Source organism: Dromaius novaehollandiae, chromosome 9 (genome assembly GCF_036370855.1).
Source record: "Dromaius novaehollandiae isolate bDroNov1 chromosome 9, bDroNov1.hap1, whole genome shotgun sequence".
NCBI lineage: Eukaryota > Metazoa > Chordata > Aves > Casuariiformes > Dromaiidae > Dromaius > Dromaius novaehollandiae.
Window position 1 is genome coordinate 19,512,181 of NC_088106.1, and position 23,050 is coordinate 19,535,230.

The following is a 23,050-nucleotide window of genomic DNA, read 5'->3' on the forward strand; positions in this document are numbered from 1 at the left end:
TTCCATTACAAATGAATCTGGGAAGAAAATTGTGCTGAAGGTTGGTGGGATGTTTGGTTTTTTTGGTGGGGAGGGAAGGGGTCAGCGATCTGAAAAATCTGTCTGGCTAACAGCTTGGATGCTGTCTAAAGCTAGCCAGTGTAAGAGTAAATGTGTGAACTAGTCATAAAAGACTGCCCTCTTCAGTGACTGGAATCCTTTTATACTTGTAGCGTATGCCCATGTACTTTCCTCCTCATCTTAGTCCAGGTTCCTGGATTGTAATATTGAAGAACTGAAGGAGAGGGAGCATTCTCTGAACTATATATGATTGCAGTAAGGAGCAGGGCCAGAGCTGGTTCTTTTCTGCTTACAGATGTTGTGCCCGGGAGGGGAGTGTGTCCTTGCACAACTGTACATCTACACAGATCTGAGATCTTGGGTTACTTGAACTGACATCTCTTACATGGCTTTTCATCAAATGCTTCTGTTGAAAATACTTTTTCTCTGATGGTCTGTTAGTATCTCCTCTGCACACCCGGATACCTGATGTGATGCTTTGATTTCTTGCTTAATTGATGATTTCTTCTTTTTCCTCCCTTCAGGAGTTCTCTTGTGATTCACCTTTTACCTTTCTGCTCTCACGCAGGCCTTAGAATATATCTAGTCATCTTGATTCAGAAATTATCACTTGTCAGCAGAATTGGAGAGCTCTAACATTTAATCTAAGGCCCTGCTTTCAATAGAAGGTTAGATCAGATGATCTCCAGAGGTGCCTTCCAGCCTGGGTTTTTTTCAGCGATTCTAACTTAACACTTGTGCTCCAGTTGAACCCTGCATCAAAAAGGCACTGGGATTTGAAGATGAGCTTGCCTCAGCATGCTGTTAAACTGTCTTCCTATCAATATCTTGTCAGTTCTCTTAGAGGACATTAATAATGGTGCTACTTTTAAGTCTGTAGAAATTTCATGCTGGAGCAGGTATAGAAATCTGTTTCCTTACCACCTAACATGCTGTGTTTTGTTTGTGTTTTTTTTTGTTTTTTTGTTTTGTTTGTTTGTTTTTTTAGAAGAAACTTCTTGTCTGTCTTCCCTGCACTGAGGTAACATTACAGTGCTGGGAGGCTGTAGAACCTTTTTTACTTTGAAGATTTTTGTAATTGTACTGAATTTGAGTAGTGAGGGGTTTTTTTTGTGTTTTTTTTCTCCTTTCTTTAGTGCAGGGGAAATACAGAAAAGCCTAAGCAAGCCTAATGTGCAAGTCAATGGAATGTCATGCAATTTCTATATCAAAATAAAGTTAATCTAATAAAAGTCACCATATGAATTTTACATCACTACATGCAGTGCAGTAGGTAAACTGCAGTGTACTGTAGCATCTTGAAGTCATGTAGACAGCTTGTGCCTCTTGATGGGGAGAAGGTGGAAATGAAAGCAGATAAGAAAGTAAGTGGGAGCTTGCTCTTCCTGAACAGCATAGGCTTTGCATAAAGGCCAATGAAATCCAGCAGCCTTATTGTACTTAGCTCATGGAACACTGTTTCTTTCCTTGTTTATGTATGGAAGCTTCCCCTCAGATCAGAGGGAGGGAGGAGAAGAATTCAGGAGATGTGGTCATAGAAAACTTTTCAGGAAATCTCCAGCTTGCTCTACCCACTCTCTAAATTATTCCAAGAACTGTTTCTACTAGCAGAAGGGACAGTGGCCTCCTAAACTGAGAATACAAGCTTCTGTCTCCATGGAGCTTTGCCATAAAAGCTCAATTATGTTTAGAAGGTGAGGGCTGCAGTGGAAAAGGAACTGGGCAGAGTAAGTAACTATTGAGCTGAGAAAGTATAGTGAGGAAGAAGATCTGTGTAAAAATCAGCTGCACAGGACTCTAAATCAACTAACTACAGTAGAACTTCTGCTTCTTAATACTGAATTTGAGTCAGATGGTGAAGAGGTAGAAATAATTGAGGACTTGCAAGTGCTTGCTTGCAAGGCAAGAAAATAGGTGTGTATGTTTGCAGGTAAAGGAGAGCTTTGTAAGCTGTGAACAAAAATGAGGTGTAGCTATGAAATTGGTTTAAAGGAAGCTAATGTAGATCCAAAGAAGTTCAGCACTTACTGAGCCATATGTAGCAAGTTCTTCAGTTTAGCTGCATTTAAAGTCTCAAACTCTTAAATGTGAGTTGTGTGCTTATATATTTAGAATGTTGCTTCTGCCTTAATTGACTAGATTCCTTGCAGTTTGTCAAGAAATTTGTTATCTAAATTGAAGTAACAGAATACAAATCTGAAATCTTAGGTTTAATACTTTCTGATAAGTATGCTAAACCCTTTCTGGGTTCTGGTTGGTAAGATATGCAACTTGTTGGAAGAAAATGTCCTAAAATTACAAGGCATTTAAACATCCTTCTGTCTTCTCTTCCTTCTCCCCCTTTTTGCCTAAGACTGACTTCAGGGCAGTAAGGCCTTGCACTTTTGAGAGGCTGGATTGCTACTGCAGTATCAGGTAAGGTGTTGTCTTTGGATCAAGGTACAAAAGAGAACATAAGTGCATCCAATTTAGTTTAACTCCAAGCAGATAACTGGTGTGGTAGTGGAGTATTATAGGCAGAGGTGCTAGGCATATCTTGAATATTCAGGAAACTGTAGTGCAGGAGCCTGAAGAACATTGTGCTACCAAGACTCTTGCGAAGAACTTCAAAACCAGTTCTTGAGCTGATCCAACTGGATTAAAGGAGCCCCTTTTCTTGTGAAAGGGCCCAATTCTCTTTTTATAGAGATTGCTACCAGTTTGCCTTGTAATGCAACTAGTGGAGTGCTTCAGTTTGCTCATTCTCTTTTCCCCACCATAGCCTACATCAGTTCATTATCCTTTAGAGAGTACTTTATGGTGGTGAAAGGTGATACAGGTTTGTTCCACGGTTTTGTCTCTTTCCTCTGTTGCCTTCAAAGATGCAGGAAAGTGTCGATCACTTCCCCTCAACCCTTCCAGGAGAGAAGAGGTTAACAAAAGGCTTCTACTGCAGGTGGGGAGGAGGGGGTTGTGTCTTGTGTTCTTGTGGAGCCTCCAGGTACTATGTTAGCTATGCAACTTGCAGTTGTAAAACTTGTAATAGGTATGTTTGTTAGGCCTTACTACTACAGAGATTAATTCATGTTGCTTCTCTTTACAATACCAAAGACAACTCTCTGGTAATGGCAATCAAGCAGTGATTACTACAGCTCAGAGCTATAAGATGTCTTCAGAGATATAACGTGGATTTATTTGAAATGCTGGTTTACAGAGTTGATTCTTGCTTACAAGGAGAGTGTCTGTGGGTCAGTGCATTGGCATCCTTAGTTAGGAATATGGAGTCGTGCATCATGAACTGAAATGGCTTGTTTACAAAAAATGCTAGCAGAGGTCCTGAGTTTGTCTTGAATCACAAGGCCTGTCAACTGAAGCACAGAGGAGATCTAATGTACAGTTGTAGCTTTTTCTTGTTGTGGGCATGGGGGGAACTTGCAATGTAGTTGAGGAAACAGATCCTTAAAATGTGATAGGGCTGAATTGGTGTGCGCAGTTGATCTACTGGGTTGTGCAGCTCCTTGACTTTAGGTATCTAAAGAGGGGGTGGAGGAGGGAATAAGCCAATCCAGCATTACATATACAGGCAAATTGAGAGTCATATGGTAACTTGTGTGTTTTAGTGTAGTGTGTTGAGAGCCCTGAATACAGAGGAGTAACTCTGGACGTAATCTTGACTTGGCAGATTCCTTACAGGACAGCTGTCACTTAGGTTTCCTGTGCAGCTGAGTAGCTTGTGTATGACAATGCTCTTTGCTGCATAACTCAAGCCTGGACAATGTAAAAAGTGGCTGTTACCCAGATTAATATTAAAATTGAAATTTCCCTAGACAGTACCAGGATTCCGGGTGTGATGTTTGTATTCTTCTGCTTACGCTTCTGGTGTCTTGAGGATCCCATGGTAATGATCCTAGCTGGGAAGGCATGAGGCTGACGTAGTAGAGCTCTAAAGTCAATATTGCTCTTTGCAAGATGAATCCTTGTGGAATGCATGTTCTTTTTATGGCCAGTATAGTGGGATGAGGCATAGTCAGGTCTCCAAATAACAGTATTGAAATCCTCCTACCTATCCTAGATTAAGGGGCAACAATTCCTTTTGCAGTTGTTGCCACCTGTAAAATCTCAGCAGTTCTGTTTTGCAAGAAGGGAGGTAGTAATTTTAAGTTGTATGTAACTGGCTATAACAACTCCATCTTGGGATGAGGTGGTACAATGGATTTATGGCAAATACTTTATTGTATGACTGATAGTTTGACTTTAGCATTCAATTTCAACCTCAGCTGATCTCCCTACTGAGGACACTGCTCCCTCTTTTCAGCAAATGAATTTGTAAAACATGGCTCCTTGTTGGTATTGATGCAGAGATGTCTTTTCGTTTGGTCTCTGAATGCAGAGGCATGAAGGGAAAATGCACAACAGTACTTGACAGTGCCTGTGACTGACTTTGCCTAGACCCTGTAGATAGCACTGGAACCTCTGTCAGCTTTTGGCTTGGTTAATACTTTGGTAGTTCTCTTACATCTGAAGAGAAGGCTGCCACTCAACCTGACTAGTCTGGGTGCACTAGCAAGCTGGTATAGCTTCCAGATCTAGTGAAGCAAACTTCTTTCTGTTCCGTTATAAACCTTTCTGTGCTCTGAAGGAGCAAGATGCCTTAGACTCCTGAGAGAAGGGGAGGCAACTTTGCTGCCTAACTTACTTGATTCCTTGAGCTTATTGAAATATTTCCGGTATGCTAACAGCCAAGAGTTTTTAGTACTAGGTGGTATCATCACAGTGTAACAAGACTGAATCTAGGCTACCAGAAGCCTGACTTTCTTGTACTCTGTAGGTGTCCTGACTGTATCTGTGCTCCTATTGGCATTGTACTATGTATGCAGTACAACCAAACCAAATTAGATGCCTGGTTTCCTATGGCCTACAGTAAAACAGAACAACCTAAGATACTGTATGTATTTTTTTTCCTTTCTCTCTTCAGTAATTCCTTTCAGAGGAATAGACAACTACAGTCAAAGCATTGTCTGGCTATAGTAACAGTGCCAGGATTCCAGAGTTATTTCATTGGAGGCATTAAAATTTGAACTGAGCCTTAGCTATTTATCTGTAGCTGAAGTGTTGTTAAAAATTTCCTGGCAAACTTCTTTCGTACTGTGCTGTAGATATACTGAATGAGCATGTGGACTGTTGTATTATGAAAAACTCACTGTTTTCCCTTGTTGTGGCTTTTTAACCTGCAGATATCCTTTCTTCCTCTCTTTTTTTAAACCTGATTTCACACACAATTTAAAAAAAAACACTGGATTTGCTGATTGTAGGTCTATTGCTATGCTTTTTGTTTAGAAACAGCAATTTAGCCCAAGATACAGAAATTCTCTCTTCACTGGGGTGTTAAGTGAGGCTCAGGCTTCAAAAGCCTGTGGCTGAGGCATTGTGGTTGTATTCCATAAATGACTACCAAACCAATATCTGTAGACTTTCAGAATTCCCACAGCAATTCTGTGAAATATTCCAGAAGTGGTAATGCAAGGCCATCATATTGATTTCTGGCAATAATTATGCAAGTTCATTAATTCTTCGGTCTAAAACAGTAAGCTTTTTCCCCACTAATTAAGCACCTGTGAGTGAGAATTTCTTATTCTTAGCTATATCTCTTTTCCTGAATGGTTATGCTTTGCTTTTCTTTTGTTTACACAGATGGAAGTTGCATAAATCTGACTAAAGAAGGAAGCTGCTTTAAAAGTACAGTAGTTAGGTTACTTCTGTAATCTTGTGTATACTGCTGGCAATTCCTGAAATTGAGATTGTCATTTCCCTCAGTGAAAGCTAAAATACTTAAGTACTGCTGGTTCTATATCAAGCATTGAATTTTAGTAATTAATGTGTTTCTCATCGATGTTGACAAATAGTTTCTCTTAAATTGCATTTATCTGGTCTCTAAAATAAAAACAATTATAGAAGTCTGTCAGGAAAGAAACAGTGTAAGTAATATATGTACAGTTTGTATACTTAAAAGCTTTTGGTTGCTGTATATTAATGAGATAAATACCCTTCATAAGAATCTTGCTCTGTAAAGAAAGACTTGAAGTTTTTCAAAGTTTTTTGTCTTTAGTTTTTGTTTAAACTGTAGCATTTTACATTTGTCTTTTGAGATATAGCTGTGAGTCTTCATGCTACGTGTCTCATGTGACTATATCTTTCTTGTCTTTCAGTGAATGATAGTGTCTAGAAAGGGTATGTCCCTTCAGGAGAGAGGTGCCAATGTCCAACCGGCCTAATAACAATCCAGGGGGGTCACTGCGACGTTCACAGAGGAACACTGCTGGGGCCCAGCCACAAGACGACGCAGTAGGAGGAAGGTATGATTGTTATCTGCAAACATTTTTAATGTATAAAAGACAAAGCTAATAGGACCTAGGTAGAGACTGAAATTTTCTTCCTTGAAATCTCAGTACTGAAACTTGGGTAAAACCTTCTTTTCCCTCACTTGCTACCTGTGGTGTTACTTCATGGGCTGAAAGCATGGTTAACTCATTATAATGCATATTCAGCTAGAATAGGCATAGTAGATATGTGGGGAAAAGTATGACTGAGCTATATCATACAAATTACAGGTAATAACAAATTCTTTCCTCTTTCCTGCCTGATAACCAAGATTTATAGGGTGGAAAAAACCTGTGGTCTGTGAAATACTGGGAAAAAATCTGTGTCCCTTTTGGACTAGCTTCCCTCTGTTCCCTTGCACTACATGTTAATTGTGTTCAGCTTTTGAATAATTCAAGAACAAGAGGCTTGTCATCCCTTAATATATTCATGCTAGTGAGCAAGTGGACCAAACTGTATGTTTTCTGTAAGCAGTTGCACCTATAATGCAGAACAAAGTAGATCCTTGAAACTTTCCTGTGGATACTGGCTGTATAATTACTGACATGCCAATTCAGGAAGCAAGAATCTTCATGTGACTGAGTGAAGCCTATGTGGATACATTTTCCTTAACTTATTTTAAAATACTAGTCTACTGAAGAAAGATTATGGTATCGTTGTAGGCAGCATTTGTCTGTATTATTTCTATTTCTTCCAAGGTATTACTGGTGGAGTTGTTCAAATATGTTCATTTAGGGCTTGGGTCTTCTGGTATAAGAGTATTACTACAATGTTGCAGGACAACAACACAAAGTTTTCTCTGTGAAGGATTCAAACTCTTCCTCTAACATAGAAATACAAGAGGTGTATGTTTTACTAATCTAAAGTGTAGCTGAAAACAGTCTCTCACTATTGGATGGATGAAAGATGTTAGCTGTTCTCCTAAGGAACTATTTAGTTCAGTTGGCAGATATGCCATTTTTCTTTTTTTTTTTTTTAAAAAAAAAGGTCCGTACCACACAAATGGAATAATAGAGGGTGATAATGTAGATTATAAACACACAGCTTCTGTCCTGTCCCTCTGTAGCTCAAAGAGGGGGGAAAATGACTGCCTTAGATGCTTGATTGTTTTGCAAGCTAGCATTGTTTCTGGAGCATACTCCTCCTTCTTTAACGTGTTGCCTGCCTTGGCATGGTGAACACTTCATCCTGTTCTGCATATTTGGTGTTATTTCTTTATCAGAATGGATATTTTGGTTTGTATTATTCATAACAACTTTTCTTTTACCTGGAGTGGATAACGTACCATCTAGAATAAAGAATTGAGAGGCAAGTTCTTTGGGAATGGAATAGGGGATTTTCATCTTCTGGTATCTATTGTTTCCTTGAATTCTGTAGCAGAATGCCAGGGAGAAGCTCTACAATGAAGCAGACAGAAATGGAAGAATTTTAGGGCTGGTATTATTTTCTTACAATAAAGTTCCTTATCCAGTGTTTTAGTGCTGCCTTGTGATCTGTTACTTACGTTGTCACACACTAATTCAAATTGTTTTAAATGATTGGAGCTCTTTCCACTCCTTACCAGATTGGTGGCAATCAGACTTCCATGACTAAGTGTGTATTAAACTTTTGAGCTACGTTAGACCTTTATCAGACCCAAAGTTCTCTTACAAATAAACTTACTCAGTTTTTCTTTTCAGCACTGTTTTCAAAATGTTGTCCCTTTAAAACAGGGCGCGCACACATGTGCACAGCCTACTCCCAGCCTCCATTGAATAGGTATTTGTGGCTAACAAAGCATATAAAGACCTAGAGGCAGCATAGTAGTCAATATAAACTTTAGAATGCATTCATTTTCTCTTGCTCAGTCTTCTCAGTCTTCTTTTTAGTAAGCTACAAGAGCAAAAATGACTATTGTGCAAGGAACAATGTAAGACAGATCTATCAGGTCCTTCAAAAACTTGCAGATGAAATGGAAAGAGATTGCTTCTCAGATTTATGGTACCTTTTCTCTGGCTACCTGTCTTCAGACACAAACTTCAGGATTCATCCTTCTGTGTGTCTAAGATGCAATGATGTAGTAAGTTTTTTCTGCTGTTTGACAGTGTATAGGAGGTTCTAGGGTTCACAGCTTGATGCATCTTTCTCATCTCTTGTCATGCTGTATTCTGGCATTGATACACACTGCTTGGGCTGCTACTTAAAAAAAAAAAAAAGTCCCTTTTTATTACATTAATATTAGCGTCATAAATGTCCAAACTGCTAACTTAATTCCCAGTCTTTTTCAAGTTTTTCGTCCATAAAGTGAATCTCTTCAATTTCCACTGTAAAATTCGTTTTAATAGCATTAGCAAGGCCTAGGAAGACCAATGGCAATAATACACTTATGTTGTGCAAGGAACTGTGTGAACTTAGGATGCGTCTACGCTAGTATTTTAGTTTGAATCAGGAATGTGTTTTTGCAGCAAATCTTGTTACACTTACCTCCATGGTAACATCATGGAGTGGTCCTGGAGCACAGTAATTGGATTCTTGTCGGCTGAAACTAAATTGGAAGTTGTGCTCTATCAGTGCACTTTATGCATCTCAATCACTTGTAGATGTAGACTGATACTGTGGACTGAACATCTGCTTTGATGTGAAACTCCTTGAAATCCATAGAAGGTGGATATTGGTCCTTAAAGTCAACTACTTTGCTTCACAGATCTGTTTCTGTTGATCTGCACTACATGCTAATGTGGATGTGTAGATGGCATGAGATTTGATTCAGCCGCTTCATTAAATCCATATATATATATGTGTGTGTGTGTGTGTGCATATGTATATATATATATATATATATTTTTAAAAGCCAGTATCTTAGGGTGAATTAAGCGGTAACAAGAGTCTGTAGGGGGTTGTTGCTTCGCGTCTAAAATTAGCCACAAAATTTATAATCTGAAACTTAAGGACCACACCTTCTAAAGTGTGTTGGAGAAGGTTACTTCACTTTGGTCATAGATAAGCAGTCATAACCCTTCCAGCAGGGCAAGTTTCGATACTGTCTAAACTTGTATACTTCATTACACTTCTGCTTGTATGGATGGCTTTCTAAATGCTGGAAATAGAACAGCATTTTTTCTTAAAGCTTTCTTGTGGCTAAGCTACATACATTTCCAAAATACAAATTAAAAAGTGACAAGAGGAAAAAACCTTGGAGAGAAGGTGGTATATTGTTCGTGCAGTAATTTCTCATGCTTAATGCTGTGAAGTCTGTTAATTGGATGTAAACAAGTGGTCATAAGCCCTTTTGTAATAGCCATTTGGTTGCACCTTCTTTGGCGGTGTTTTTCTGCTCTTGCTCAGAGCATGATGTGTGGTACAACAACAGAATTCCTGAAGATACCTGTGGTGCAATGCAGCAGTACATATATGCACCTAAACCTTCTGAGATGGAGCAAACACCTGGGAATGCACTGGTGTGGCTGTATCAGCTTGATCCTCTTCTGGGGCATACAAGCATATGAGTTTCATGTGTCATAGCAGTTATAACAAACAGTGATCTATGATTGGAGTTTACACCAGCAGATTTAAGATCTAAAGATTAGGTTTCCAGCTAGAATCTGGCGAGTAGTTTTGAAGGATAAGTTTTGTTAATTTAAAATTTCTCAAGTTTAAATTGTCCTCCGACAGGAGTGGCCTTTTGAGGATGGCGTGGGGGAGAGAACTCTCTGCCCTTGATTGTTTCCAGGTTAAGACCAGGAGAAAGCCTGCAGTCTGAAATGTTATTGGAGGGTTTCATCTGTAGAATTTTCAACTACATATGTCTGATTCTCACCAGGAAGTCTGTTACAAGAGGTGGTGCAAAATTTAAGATTTGTAGAGCAGTCTACCTTAATTCTTCAGAAAAGTTTGAGTTATAACTTCAGAAAACATTTTGGAGTTCTTTTTCAATGTATTTCATTTATTTTGCTTTCCCTGTGTTTTTTTTCCTGTGTTGAACTGACTTGCATTCTTCAGTTATCTAAACCAGGGGGACTTTCATAACTACTTTGGGGAGAAAAAGAAAAGTCTTGAAACAGCTGCTGTGGCCACTTCTGTTCTACTAAATGACTGTAGCAATGACTTGGAAAACCAGGATAATAGCAACTTCTACTGCTTCAGACATGGCCTTCATTTCGCTGCTGTCTTTGCTTATATTCTGACTGGAGCAAACATTACAATAGACTGCAAAAGAGGAATGTGTTAAAAAGCAGTTTTGAGAATGATACCACTTCCATGCTGAAATGCTAATAGGTATCTTTCTGTAGTCTTTGGCTTGTCTGTAGCTTAAAGGGCTTTTGTTAAAATGTCAGTCTGATTTGATGAGCAGCTACTCTTCACTTTCCTGAAAGTCTTGGAGGTTTAGTCCTTCTCTGGTCTAGCATCTCAAACATAAAATGCAGAATCTTCATCCTGTGGCATCTAATACTGGTGGGTTTGCTTTAACCTGAAAACACCACTATGAACCAATTTTCCTTTAGACTGGACTTCTTTATTAGCACTAATAACACTCATACTTGGTATCAAAAAGAGGGGGGAGGGAAGTCTAATGATGTCTTTTCTTCTAGTTTTACATTCAACACAATAGCTTGATCCAGTCTATTGAGTGTTTGTTGTTTTTATAGTTGCATTGATTTAAAAAAAACAAAACAAAGCAAAAACAACGATGCTAGGCTCACAGCATGTGTAGAAATAGTGTTGCAGCACAAATTGGTGGTAAGTTTAGCCTACATTATATGCCTTTTTCTGTAAAGGAAGCAAGGGATATCTTAGAAAATAGTTGTGTACACAGGCACGCTGTCTTATGCTTTTAACTTAGAATTATTGTTATGGTGGCACTCTCCTAATCCTACAGCATGAACTCTTCTCTGAACTGTCTCTACCAGTACTTCCCTTGAAGGAGGACTCTTCCCAGGTTGGTAAGGAAGCAGTAATGATACTAAAGTTTCCCTTCACACTGGTTAAACTAAAGAGGAGTAGGAGCAAATGTGTTAGTGAGAACATCCTTTTCATGAGAGCAGGGGAGGGTACTTACTGTCACTTTCTTAATACTGTGTCTTTGTTATCACCACGTATTTTGAAGACTTGTGACCTTGCAACTTAAATTCCCAGTTAGGCCATAGACTACTTCCAAGCTATTGGTATTTACTTCAAATGGGAGCAATTTGAAAGTGGTATTGAGGCACACAACATCTCTTCTGAACGTGGTGCAGATAACTTCCCTTCAGTTACAAGCGGTGTTTCAGGGTGTTGTTGGCGTGGAGGGATGGAAGTGGTTCTGTGTCCCAGAACTATGTATTAGTACTGCAAAATATATATTTTTTTCAATGGTATGAAGTGACAGTGATGGTTATTTTTTATAGTCTGCATATTTTTACTTCTCTCCCCAAAAACATGGGAAAAATAGTGTTTAAGTAGGATATCAGTTTGACATGAATGACTGTCATGCTGTTATAGTTGTGTATAAATGGCTGATACTTTAGCTTAATTTTAAGTTTTCAGAATACAATAAATACGTACACCTGTGTGTTTTGGATTGAAGACTACATGAGAAAACAGAGATCCTCATAATCTATATAGTGGATGCTAATGCAAGAACAGGATTTAGAATAAATCTTACACCGACCTTTTTCCAACGTTAAAACACAGGAATAATGCTTTTGGACAGGCGTGCCATTTTTGTTCTGAAATAATTTGTTTCTAGGACCAGTCTTGATAATATGTTTAACAGTTCATCTTTTACCTGAGATTTGTGTAAAAAGTAAATCTAATGTTTAAATGTAAATGAGATTGTTCATCCTTTTTAGTAGTACCATTTAGAAGTGTTACATTTTAACTTTTCCATATGATTCTTTTTAACAACACATCATAGTTTCCTTTTGTCTATGTAGGCTGAATCCTTTAACAGAATACTGCCAGTTGGAGTGTGTGAAATAGGGGTGGGAAGACAGGGGGAGTATTTCTGATGAGAGAAAGCAGTTAGCAATCTGCACTATTGCTTTTTATCCCACTTTTGACAAAGCTAAAAAGCTTTTGGTTTTTAAGACTTCATACTTGGAAGTATTTAATGCCTCACTTTGAGCTATTGGTGAACACGACTTAGACGAAACACTTCTTTTTGTTCATTAACTAACTTTGAAAGGGGTATATATATTTTTAGTGTGTATGAAGTAACCCTTTGAGGGCAGGTTCTAGTTGGTTCTTTATGATCCTGCTAAGAAAGGCTAATGGCTGGCAGTTTCCAAAAGACTGCTCGTGTAAACCCTGCAAAAGGGTGGGTCTAGTAAAGTGTGCTGGCTGAAGCTGAGTGTCTGCCTGTGAATTTTTAAATGTGTATCAGTGGATAGCTCTGTTCAGCTGAGTCAAGCCTTGGTGTGGGTTGTAAAACTGTTGTCTTAAGTTATGAAAAACACCACTTGAAGGTGTAGCAAGCCCTCAGTCTTCCTGGACCTGCACCTCTCAATGGAAATGGACAAACACAAGTAAATAATTATCTCTTCATTCCTTGTCATTGGTGAGAAACTCTGTTTCTCAAAATACTCATTGCTGGAATATTTGTTCAAATGCAGCCCCTGAATGAATGGCATGTTCACTGAAAAGTATGGAGAGCTTTTAACTGGATAACTTGGAGCTGAAAGCCTTGAATTATGGGCAAAAGTGCAGACAGCTTACAGTCTTTAACAGGAATTAATCTTTCAGCTGCCCATGTAGTTAGTACTTATTTCTCCAGACCTTATTCATGTTTCTAGCTCATGAGACCTACGTTAGCTAACTTTATGTGCAAGTTAACTCTTAACAAGACTTTATAAGCAAGCTGTCACAGCCTTAATACAAGCTGGGACAATGATGTTTTAGTTGGGGCATGGTTCCTTTAACTGTATCCTGTAGTGTCTCCAGGTTGACAGTCTATTTGCCATCATATAAATCTTAGAGGAGGGGAGTGATGTCATGCTCCTTTTGTTTGACTGCCAGGCTACTGCACGTGCAGTTGCTATTGCCTGGTGTACCTTCTCCTTGCCATGTGTGTGAGCGAGGTGAATGATTAAGCTCACAGGATGAGAAGTGAGAGCACGGTAGACCCAAACAAACTAAAAAGCCCCTTGAGGTTTTGACTCTCCATTTGTTATGTTTCCAGTGTAACCTTTCTGCTCTGGTTTTAAGTGCTATTGCTGCTGATGGTTTGCTAAAGAGAATAAAGTAAATGCAAGTAGTTTACACAATACAGCGTTCCACATCTCTACCCTACAGGTAGGGTTGTAGCTTTATTTGTGTACATAGAGTGGACATTGGTGTGATATTATGCTTGCAAAACTTGTAAGAACCCAAAGGAAAGGGCTTAAAGGTGGAGGGGGAAAGCCTGGAACAAGCTTAAGTCTTCAGCGTGTGATTTAAACACTTGATGTTTTGGCATATTACTTCTGCCGTGTTTTTTTTTTTTTTTTTTTTTTTTTTTTTTTTTTTTTCTTCTTAAAAAGATCTTTAATTATTTGTGTTTTGTGAGTACTTAAAGCACGAGGCTGAATCCAGTTCTGATTAAAACAAAACACAAACCTTAAAGGGAAAATAACTTTTTATAATATACTTCAGAATAAATGAATGCTGATCAGTTCGCTTACATGAAAATCTGTTTCCTGACAAGTGTAAATTACATAATAACTTCTGTTACTCCGTAATAAAAACATTTGAAGGGGAAAATTAAATTTTACACCTTAATCTTTCGTTGGAAAAATAAAAGCCTAAACAGTCAGGACTAGATGAAGCATTCCCAAGTTTATCTTGATGGGGTATGTTGTTGTGAGCTTAAAATTTAACTGTTGCATTTATTTGATTTGGCTTTGATAGTTTCTCTAGCATGAGAAATAAAGGCAAATGGCTGTAGTATGGAGAAGATGCAGTTTAAATTCATCTTTTCAGAGTATTATGTTCACAGAAAGATGAGCCACAGAAAATGTGTTCTGCGTATGTGCTGTCTGGCTGTATTAATTTCTTCTTGAATAACTGACTAAATGAGAATACTTTGGGAGTAAACTGAGAAAGGAAGTTTACCAAGGAAAATGTGGTTATATTGCTCAGATTTTGGTCATTTCTACTGTATGGGTAGATTATCATGGAGTTATTTAGAATTGTGCTTTTTCTGTCTTTTTCTTTCTATCTTTTTTCCTACTAAGCTTTACTTTTAAGTTAGTATTGGAATCCTTAAGAGCTTGGGGAAACTTGGTGAATAGCAGTCTTAGCTCTGACTTTGCTCCTAGATTACTGATGTTTGGCTAGAAAAAGTTACTTGAAGACTTGTGGAACTCTTTAACCCCTTCCACTTGCTCTTTTGACCTAAGTTTTTGGATGTTTGGGGTCACAGGTTAGAACAAGACACTTCAGTTTTATTGTCCCTACCTCCCTGCATTATGAATCGGATATTTGCATAGCTGAACTCAAAGGACTAGATATTCTAAATTAATGGCATATAAGCACTGATTCTTTGATAATAATCAACACTTGTTTTACTTTGAGACCTTGCTTTTTCCAGTATTAATACTAGGATAGTTTGTATGAGGTTTTATAAAGCTTGGTGGTGCCCAAACGTTCTGCATGGGTAGGATATGTGAGCTATAAAGTTCTCATAGTTACAGCTGAGTCAAGTGCAGTTTAATCCAGGGAAGCTCAAGTGAGATATCCCTTGTCTTAGCAAGTATTTATACTATGCTGTTTTAAATGCTGATGAACTCTCTCTTCTGAGTCTTGCAGATGGTAATAGCTATTGGCTTTGAAAATAGACATGGAATATGTGAATATGCAACTTTAAATTTATTTGTAGTGTAGTAGTGTGTTTTCTTTTGTCCTCCAGTCAGAGCTCATACAGTAAACCACTTTTTGCATGCAGCTGAAAGCTTCTTGAATAACTCCTGTAGCTTATCTATGTGAAACTCATTGCTTTCTCTGACATCGCAGGTTTCCTGTCTCATCTGACTACCTTCAGCAGTAGCATGCATTTCTGCATTCCTCTTACTTCAGTATTACTAAACAGCTCTGAGTCCATTGAGCTGGTAGAGTTGCAGACATAAAATATCTGGCAAGGTTGAGCCTTCCTACAGAGTGGAAATGGTTGCATTCCTGTTTAAGCGTTTGATTCTTCTTAAACTGAAGAGCAAAGAGACCAACTTGTAAACACTTTTAACTGGATTAAGTCTTAATGCATGGAATCTTGAGGTTGATGAATGTGTATCTTTTTTTAAGTCGTCTTTGACAGGTGTTCTAATATTGTGCCTTATTGTGCTAGCAAACGTTTAATGCCTAAGTGATTAATTTGGTAAGCTTGCGCAACAAAAAATGTGAATTTATCTGCACTTCAGGTGTGAGAAAATGTCTGACTTATTTAAAATGAGTAAATAATAGTGTGCTTTAAAATTAGTTAAACTGGTAGCAATTTATAACCAAAGTGATTCTTTTGAAATCTGCCTTAACATAAGGGGTGGTTGTGGAAAAACGTGAAGTTTTACTTAAACTAATATTTGTAAACAGTCCAAAAAATTCCACCTACAGGTTTGTATCTGTATCTCAGAATCCTGATAGCTTTCTGTTTTGACTTTCTGCTGACAGGTCACATTTAGGGCAGGCAAAACATAAGGCACATAGCCCTCCTGAGAGTAGAAAATCTATTTCAAAGACACCCAAAGTGCAGTCTAATACTACTTCTGAGCAGTCCAAGGGACACTTTTCTAAAAGGTAATTGTGCTTCATATTCATATGTTAACAAGTGTTATCTGCACTTCACAACTGTATGTAATATATCTAGTTATACAGAATTCTTATAAAATGTATGATTAATAGTTTTTCGGGGGGTTTTTTGGTTTTTTGTTTTTTAACTAATCTAGGTGTAGCATTCAGTGAATGTATTTGTTTTGCATTTTGTTCATGCATTGTACTTGTGGTTCACCAAGAGCATTCCCTTGGTGGTGAGGACGGAACGAATTCTGCATAACTAGTCCTGGAATACTTGGGTTTTCTCTTCCCCCCCTGCATATTGGAGGAAGATCGTCCAAGTAGTTCTGAGTGATATCCTATATTAATTGCAACCTGTAATCTAAAATATGCCTGCATTCAGGGTGACCATCTTGGTCACATTTTATCTGCTCTTTATATGTCTCTGCTACTTACACACTGGAACAGTCTTCTATCATGTAGAAGAGAATTTTGCCCTTTTTGTGTGTGTGGTTAATTACCTTCATTTTGGTGTAAGAGATGATATTGATAAGACTTTTTTTTTTTTTTTTTTTTTTTTTAAAAGCCCTCCTTGAACTAGAATCTGGTTATGACTAGTTATGCATTCCTGAACATTTCTTGCTCTCTGTGGGGCTTATATTCTTAAGCACTTAATGGTTTCATGGCCTGAAGTTTTTTTGTCATTTTAAGCAGTTCTACATGTCTGTGAAAAACTGAAAATAGTAAAACCTATCTAAGTCATCTCATCTTCCTCTTTTTTAAAGAGCAACATACTGTGTTTTATTTTGTTGCTGTTATAGTTTTCATGCTAGCCAAGTGTTGGATTCCTTTGTTGTTGTTGTTTTTGCACTGAAATCTGCAATGTGACTGTTCTCATACAAGCATGTGTTTTTCTTGTTTTGGTGTAAACTTAATAGTGGACCAGGTTTGTTACCTGCAGTTTCCCTTATTATTAGAGAATGCTCACATTTATCGTTTAAAAAAAAAAAAAAGTTGCAATAACATCAGCTTTCTTGAGTTTAACACTAATGTTGTTTCTGCTTACCTCTGCAGAGGCTGTAGTTCATCTGCTGTTATAATACCACAACAAGAAGATCCAGAAAGAGTCAATACTTCAGAAAAGCAAAAAACGGGGCAAGTGCCTAAGAAAGACAATTCTCGAGGAGTTAAACGTAGTGCTAGTCCAGATTACAGCAGGACCAATTCTCCTAGCTCTGCTAAAAAACCCAAAGCACTTCAGCACACTGAAACTTCCTTGGAAACTAGCAAGCCACATACTAAATCTAAGAAGAGACACTTAGACCAAGAACAGCTGAAGTGTGCACAATTGCCATCAACAAGCAAGGCTCACACCAGAAAGGGTGGAGCTGCTGGTAGCTCCCGAAGTCAGAAAAGGAAAAGGACAGAGAGCCCATCTTGTATAAAGAGTGTTTCAGCAGTTGAATCAACTGGCGCTGAAGAGAGGTCAGCAAAACCCTCCAAGCTGGCTTCAAAATCGGTGACCTCAGCCAAAGCTGGGTGTAGCACCATCACTGATTCTTCTTCTTCAGCTTCCACATCCTCGTCCTCTTCTGCTGTTGCCTCTGCTTCCTCCACTGTTCCTCAGGGTGCCAGAGTAAAACAGGGAAAGGACCAGAATAAGGCTAGACGTTCCCGTTCTGCATCCAGTCCCAGTCCGAGAAGGAGTAGCAGGGATAAAGAGCAGAGTAAAACAGGTGGCTCTTCAAAGTTTGACTGGGCTGCTCGCTTCAGCCCGAAAGTTAGCCTGCCTAAAACAAAACTGTCTCTACCAGGCTCTTCCAAGTCAGAGACCTCGAAACCTGGACCTTCCGGACTACAGGCGAAACTAGCAAGTAAGTTAAAGATTTGTTTGCTTTTGTGGAAGAATAAGCATGTATATCTGAAAATGAAATCTTCTAAACTTACTTGCATTGTTTTCAGGTTTCATGGTGTTTTCTTAGGGTTAAGATTAACTTTTAGTATGTGTTCTACAGAGCCTTTAAGTAAAGCTATGAATGAAACTACAGCTGAAACAAGTGACTTAAGTACATAGTCTGTACTCTGTAGGTGTAAGTTGCTTCTCTATCTTACATATCAATTTTTATAATAAAATACGTAAGATACTTGGATGTTATTGTGATGGGGAAATATATTTTAAAAACTCCTTTTGATTATATTCATCTTCTCAGTTTTTTTCCCCTCTTATAAATTGTTTTCTTTGATTTTCCTATCTCAAAGCAGGAGCTGTGGATGCTGAAACACAAGTAGAAATGTATTTTCTTGTTTCAGGCCTGCTTTTCTACCTCTCTTCTTTAGTGTGTTTAGGACCTCTGATGTTAATTGAAGAGCAGTAATCTTTTAAAACTAGTGCCATAGTGCCTGGAGGTTTAGTGTCATTTTGTCTTTTTAATTGTTGTTATAAAACATGTCCTCTCTCTGGTGCTGAGTTAAAGTAGGATGTACCCTGCTTGGACATTCTCATTAAAGGTGTTTCCAAGTAAAGCCCATGCTCATTAGTGTGTAGATATGCTTGTAGCACTGTTCCCCTGAAGAGTATTTGTTAAACTCACGGTTCATAAGAATGCATTATACTGCCTTTGTGTACTGCAGGATTTATTCATAGCATCTCTAAAACTTGCTTTAAGAATTTGGACTCCTAATCTGCTTACTGTTGCTCCTGTACTTGGGCATGATCATGAGCAGCCTGCCCCAACTGCGGCATGTTTATAGCTAATACTAACGCAGGGAACGTGTGAAATAAACAAGAGGAACTCAATGGCTTCCTGTATAATCAAAATAGATTTAATTGACCTAACAGGCTTGTTCTGGATAATTTGCATGACTGGAGTATTGGTTCTAGGATGATCTAACCCAGTTCAGGAAGCAAGGGATTAGAGAAGTGTAGAGGGGTTGCTCTCTGCATATCAAGGCTTTGTCTTATATGCTCCATGGTTCAAAACTGGAGGAGGAACTCTGAATTGGCACAGTGTGAAGTGAAGGGGGAGGAACTGGGCAAGAACAGGGCTGACCAGCAAGGTCTTAACCAAATCTGTCCTGGAGTTACGTACAACTTCTTGACGATGGAAAAAAGCAACAGGGAAGAGTAGAATTTCCACTGACAAGTGAACAAGGAGTAGGTGAAGGCAGAAGGTAGCTTCTGTGACAGCTTAGATTTGCCAGCAAGGAGTGAGAAGGGCAGAATAGCGCAATGGGGTTTTACAGTAAATCGAAAGGGGGCGGTGTCAGTAGCTTGAAAAACAAGTCTAAATAGAGGATAAAAGCCTAAATTATCCCCACAAGGAGTGTACTGAGAAGCCAGCTTGACTTGCTTTAGTTCTTCAGTGACCTGAAAGTCAGCTTATGCAAAAATATAGAACGAGGTTGAACTAAGACATTCAAGTGTGAGACACAACCAAGTAGGTAGGGATTGTAGGTCTGTGTGGATGTATACAAAAGTCATTGGGAAGGGGCATGGAGGGTAGTAAGAAACATTCTGGACTCATTAGAGGTAAAAGAAAGTTGATTCCTCTAGATGACATACTTTTTGGAGGAGGAAAAGTACTAACAGGTGATGCTCAGAAGTCTGAAATGTCTAATACCTCTTCATTTTGTTGTAGATCACAGCAAAAGGTAATCCAGTAGCTATTATATCAGTGATACTTGATCCTTTTTTTAAAAAAGGCTATATTTTCTGTCATACAACTTCAGTAACTGAAAAAATATTGGGACTGTTGTTAAATACTTTGAATATTTTAAGAAGATGCACAGTTTTATTATTTTTCTAGACAGTTCTCAAAATTATTCAGAAATAAGAAATCACCAAGGTAGATTTTTAAGGAAGGAAGGGTCAGGTCAAACTTATTTTCTGTGTGACGCTAATACCCTTGGTGGGTTAGGGAGTAGAAGCAGGTGATTTTCCATTGAAAATTACTATGAATTGGCAGTTACGATCTTTGGATAAAAGCTAGAAGAGCTGAGGTGGTTTATTCCACAGAAGAGAGGCGTGAGGAGAAATAGGAGCCTTGCAGGAGCGTTTCACATATTGGAGGAGAATACCCTGAGGTTCTCTTGTCCTGTGCTCACTAGATAAATAATAGATGTTAAGTACAGCCCCGGTGACTTCTGAAGTTTTCAGCTACACAACAGTCTAATCTTGGGGGGATAACTGAGCAGTGACACCATCAAATAAAGGCTTGTAAATTTGTTGAAAGAATTAAAATCAGACTAAACTAAAGACTTTTCAATTTTCCTTCCCCTACCTCTTTTTATAGCTAAATATTGGGGGAGGAAGAAGCGGATAAGCTTTGTTTTGCTGTCTTTTGATCTGGCTATATTTTCATATCCCTTTCTGGCACTGTATTTTGTAGGGCCTTCTTAAACGTTGCAAATCAGGTCAACTTGCTGTTTATGTAACAGTATAAAAATAAGCATAATTATGTCTAGAAAGGAAATCTCCACGTGTTTCTTGTGTAGTGTTTCTGTGGTTTTTAAGCAGGAGGAAGCTGGCAATGATGCTCGAGACAATGTTGAGAGCAGGGTGACTGTTAGGGTTGCTGTTGGTGATCGAGAAGCCTCAGCCTGATGCTTGGGAGGGGTGTTTTTAGTTGTTGGGATATACTGGAAACCTATGAAAGTGAACATAAAGTGTAAATGTAGTATAACTGATTTGAAGGGGCCTGGGAGGGATGAGGGAGAAAAGAGTTTGAACATAGCTCTGAACTAGTTTGTTTGGGGTTGTGGGTGACTGGGAGGGATGTGCTATAGTGAAGGGTGCTGTGTGTATGATGGTCATAGACTTAGAGCTGTGGAGTGGTGGTTTGAGGAAACAAGATGACTGCACTGGAGATAAGGGATTGAACTGTGGTGATGGGCCGTATGAGGATATAATCTGGAGCTGAGGATGTGTTGGTACTGGGATGGAGAGAGAGGGGTCTAGTGGGGTATTAGAATGATAAAAGGTGATCTTGCCCCTTCCCCTTTTCACCCCACCCTTACTGCTGGAGCAGGAAAGCAACCAGCGCTCAAGCCAGGCTGAAGTCTAAGCTTCCAGTCCTAACAAGTAAATCTCTATTGATTTATCTTTTCTGAACTGCAAACAAAGGACTGTTGCTGTCAGGGGTTGTTAGTCTGACTAACCTTGTTTTGACTCTGGTAATACACTCATACTGTTAAAGTAAGCAAATGCAGTACAGCTGCATTTGAAACTAGTTTCTTTTGTACAGCAAAAATGCATTTTAAAAAAGAATGATGGACAGTAAACACACTGAAATATGAAGATGTTCCAAGGACTTAATTTTGATTTCTGTTAGGCTGTGCTGGTTCTGGTTTAGCCTGTTTGGGTCTTCTCCTTCAGGTTCATTAACATGAGTGTTTGGCATGCAAATAGGATGATGTCAGAGCATAAACAATATATCTGCTTGCCATAAAAAAGGAAACCCATAGCTCTACTCTACTTCTAAATTTTATATCTAAATCTTTTTGCAGTGCTTGAATATGAATTGCTTAAACCTAATTTGCTTTCAGGTTATTGAAAGTCCATCTCTGTTCCTACCTTGTAGCCCTTTGAAGCAGCTCTCTTAATGATAGCTCTGTACATTACAGAAGCAGTGCTGGGTAAATAACTTCCAGAGAAGAACGTCAAACTAGTTCCTCAAAAAGCCCTTGCTGTCTGTGTGTGACAGTATGACTGATGCCTTTCCTTTGTCAAACAGTCATAGGGCATCTTTAGTCCTATTTCTCTGAACACTGCTTATGTCTTATTTACCAGCTCAGGCAAGGCTGTATTCTTCCCACAACTTCCAGAGGCACAGGACTAACGCCCAGTGAGGAGGCCCCACTGGCAGTATGTTAAGGTGAAGAATGAACTTTGACAGCAATGTGAGGAAAGGGAAGAAGGCTCAGTCCTATGCTGAAGAATTTAGCAGCCTTGCTCTTATGACACTGGGGAAAACTCAAAGCATTTGCAAAAGATGCAGGTGGTAAGACTGACTTAAGCCTTTTTAAACAATAAACTTTAAGGGCAGAGAGTGTCTTTGAATAGCAGAAAGGCAGCAAGCTCTGAAAAAAATCTTTCATCACTACTTTTTTAGCCTTTGAAATGAATAGAGGGAGGTAGAAGCACATATGTGCCCTGGTAGGTCCTTCAGAGGTAGAGAAATGCAGACCTGGGAGAAGAGAAACAAACAAAAAGGTCTGAGTCAAAAGTTCTCAATTGGTAGGAGGAGAAAATTAACTCACATCATCTGGGTGCTCAGGCTGAGACATCTTTTAAGTTACTACTTGGTGGATAAGCTGTAGTAACCCCTTCTGTTCTGTAACTCTGACTGAGGTAACTCAGTTTAAGGAGAGAGCTTAAATAATTTAATGCCTTTTATGGAAAAGGACAACCCATTTCACAGCTTCGTTGTCCTACTGCTTCACTGTGTCTATACTCATCTGACCCTTGTTGAGCTAGTTCAGCTGACCAAACTGGTAGAATACTAATTCAACCAAAAAAAGAATAATTTTGTGCATCAAGGGGTCAGGTTGAGGGTAGTAAAGCAGGAGTGACAGAACCATACATCTAAATATTAATAAGGCGTTAAGCTAGCTCTGCTGTCTTGTGAGATCTTTGCCTTTAGCTTAAATTCTATTTTAATTTAAGCTAAGCCTATTTTATATCACTTAAAATAGAAGTGTCTCACTGACTATTACTTAGCTGATAGGAGCTAATGTAATGCTTTGGTTTGTTAGGTTTGACTATATGAAACGGAGTACCCATGGATTTGAAACAAAGTGCTGTGTGCACATAAAGAATTTGTGTGCACAGGCGCACACACTTTGCAGTGAGCTCTATTGCAACAGAATGATTTTTTTTTTTCCTCTTGAATGTAAAGCAAAAGAATACCTCACTTCTAGAATTTTACTGTACTATTTT

The 23,050-nt window shown here is 38.7% G+C and overlaps 1 protein-coding gene across 5 annotated transcripts in view; it reads left to right on the plus strand.

Moving 5' to 3' along the window:
• The window catches only part of TRIP12 (thyroid hormone receptor interactor 12), an 83,052-nt gene that overhangs the window by 20,797 nt on the left and 39,205 nt on the right, over window positions 1-23,050 (plus strand). For 3 of the 5 annotated variants that reach the window (XM_064516870.1, XM_064516871.1, XM_064516872.1), the window contains exons 2-4: window positions 6,246-6,392; window positions 16,012-16,137; window positions 17,188-17,987. In XM_064516870.1, coding sequence (XP_064372940.1) covers window positions 6,295-6,392; window positions 16,012-16,137; window positions 17,188-17,987 — 1,024 coding nt within the window. In that variant the 5' untranslated portion in view covers window positions 6,246-6,294. The remainder of the gene's footprint in view (window positions 1-6,245; window positions 6,393-16,011; window positions 16,138-17,187; window positions 17,988-23,050) is intronic. The other 2 variants (XM_064516873.1, XM_064516874.1) reach the window with 1 other exon arrangement.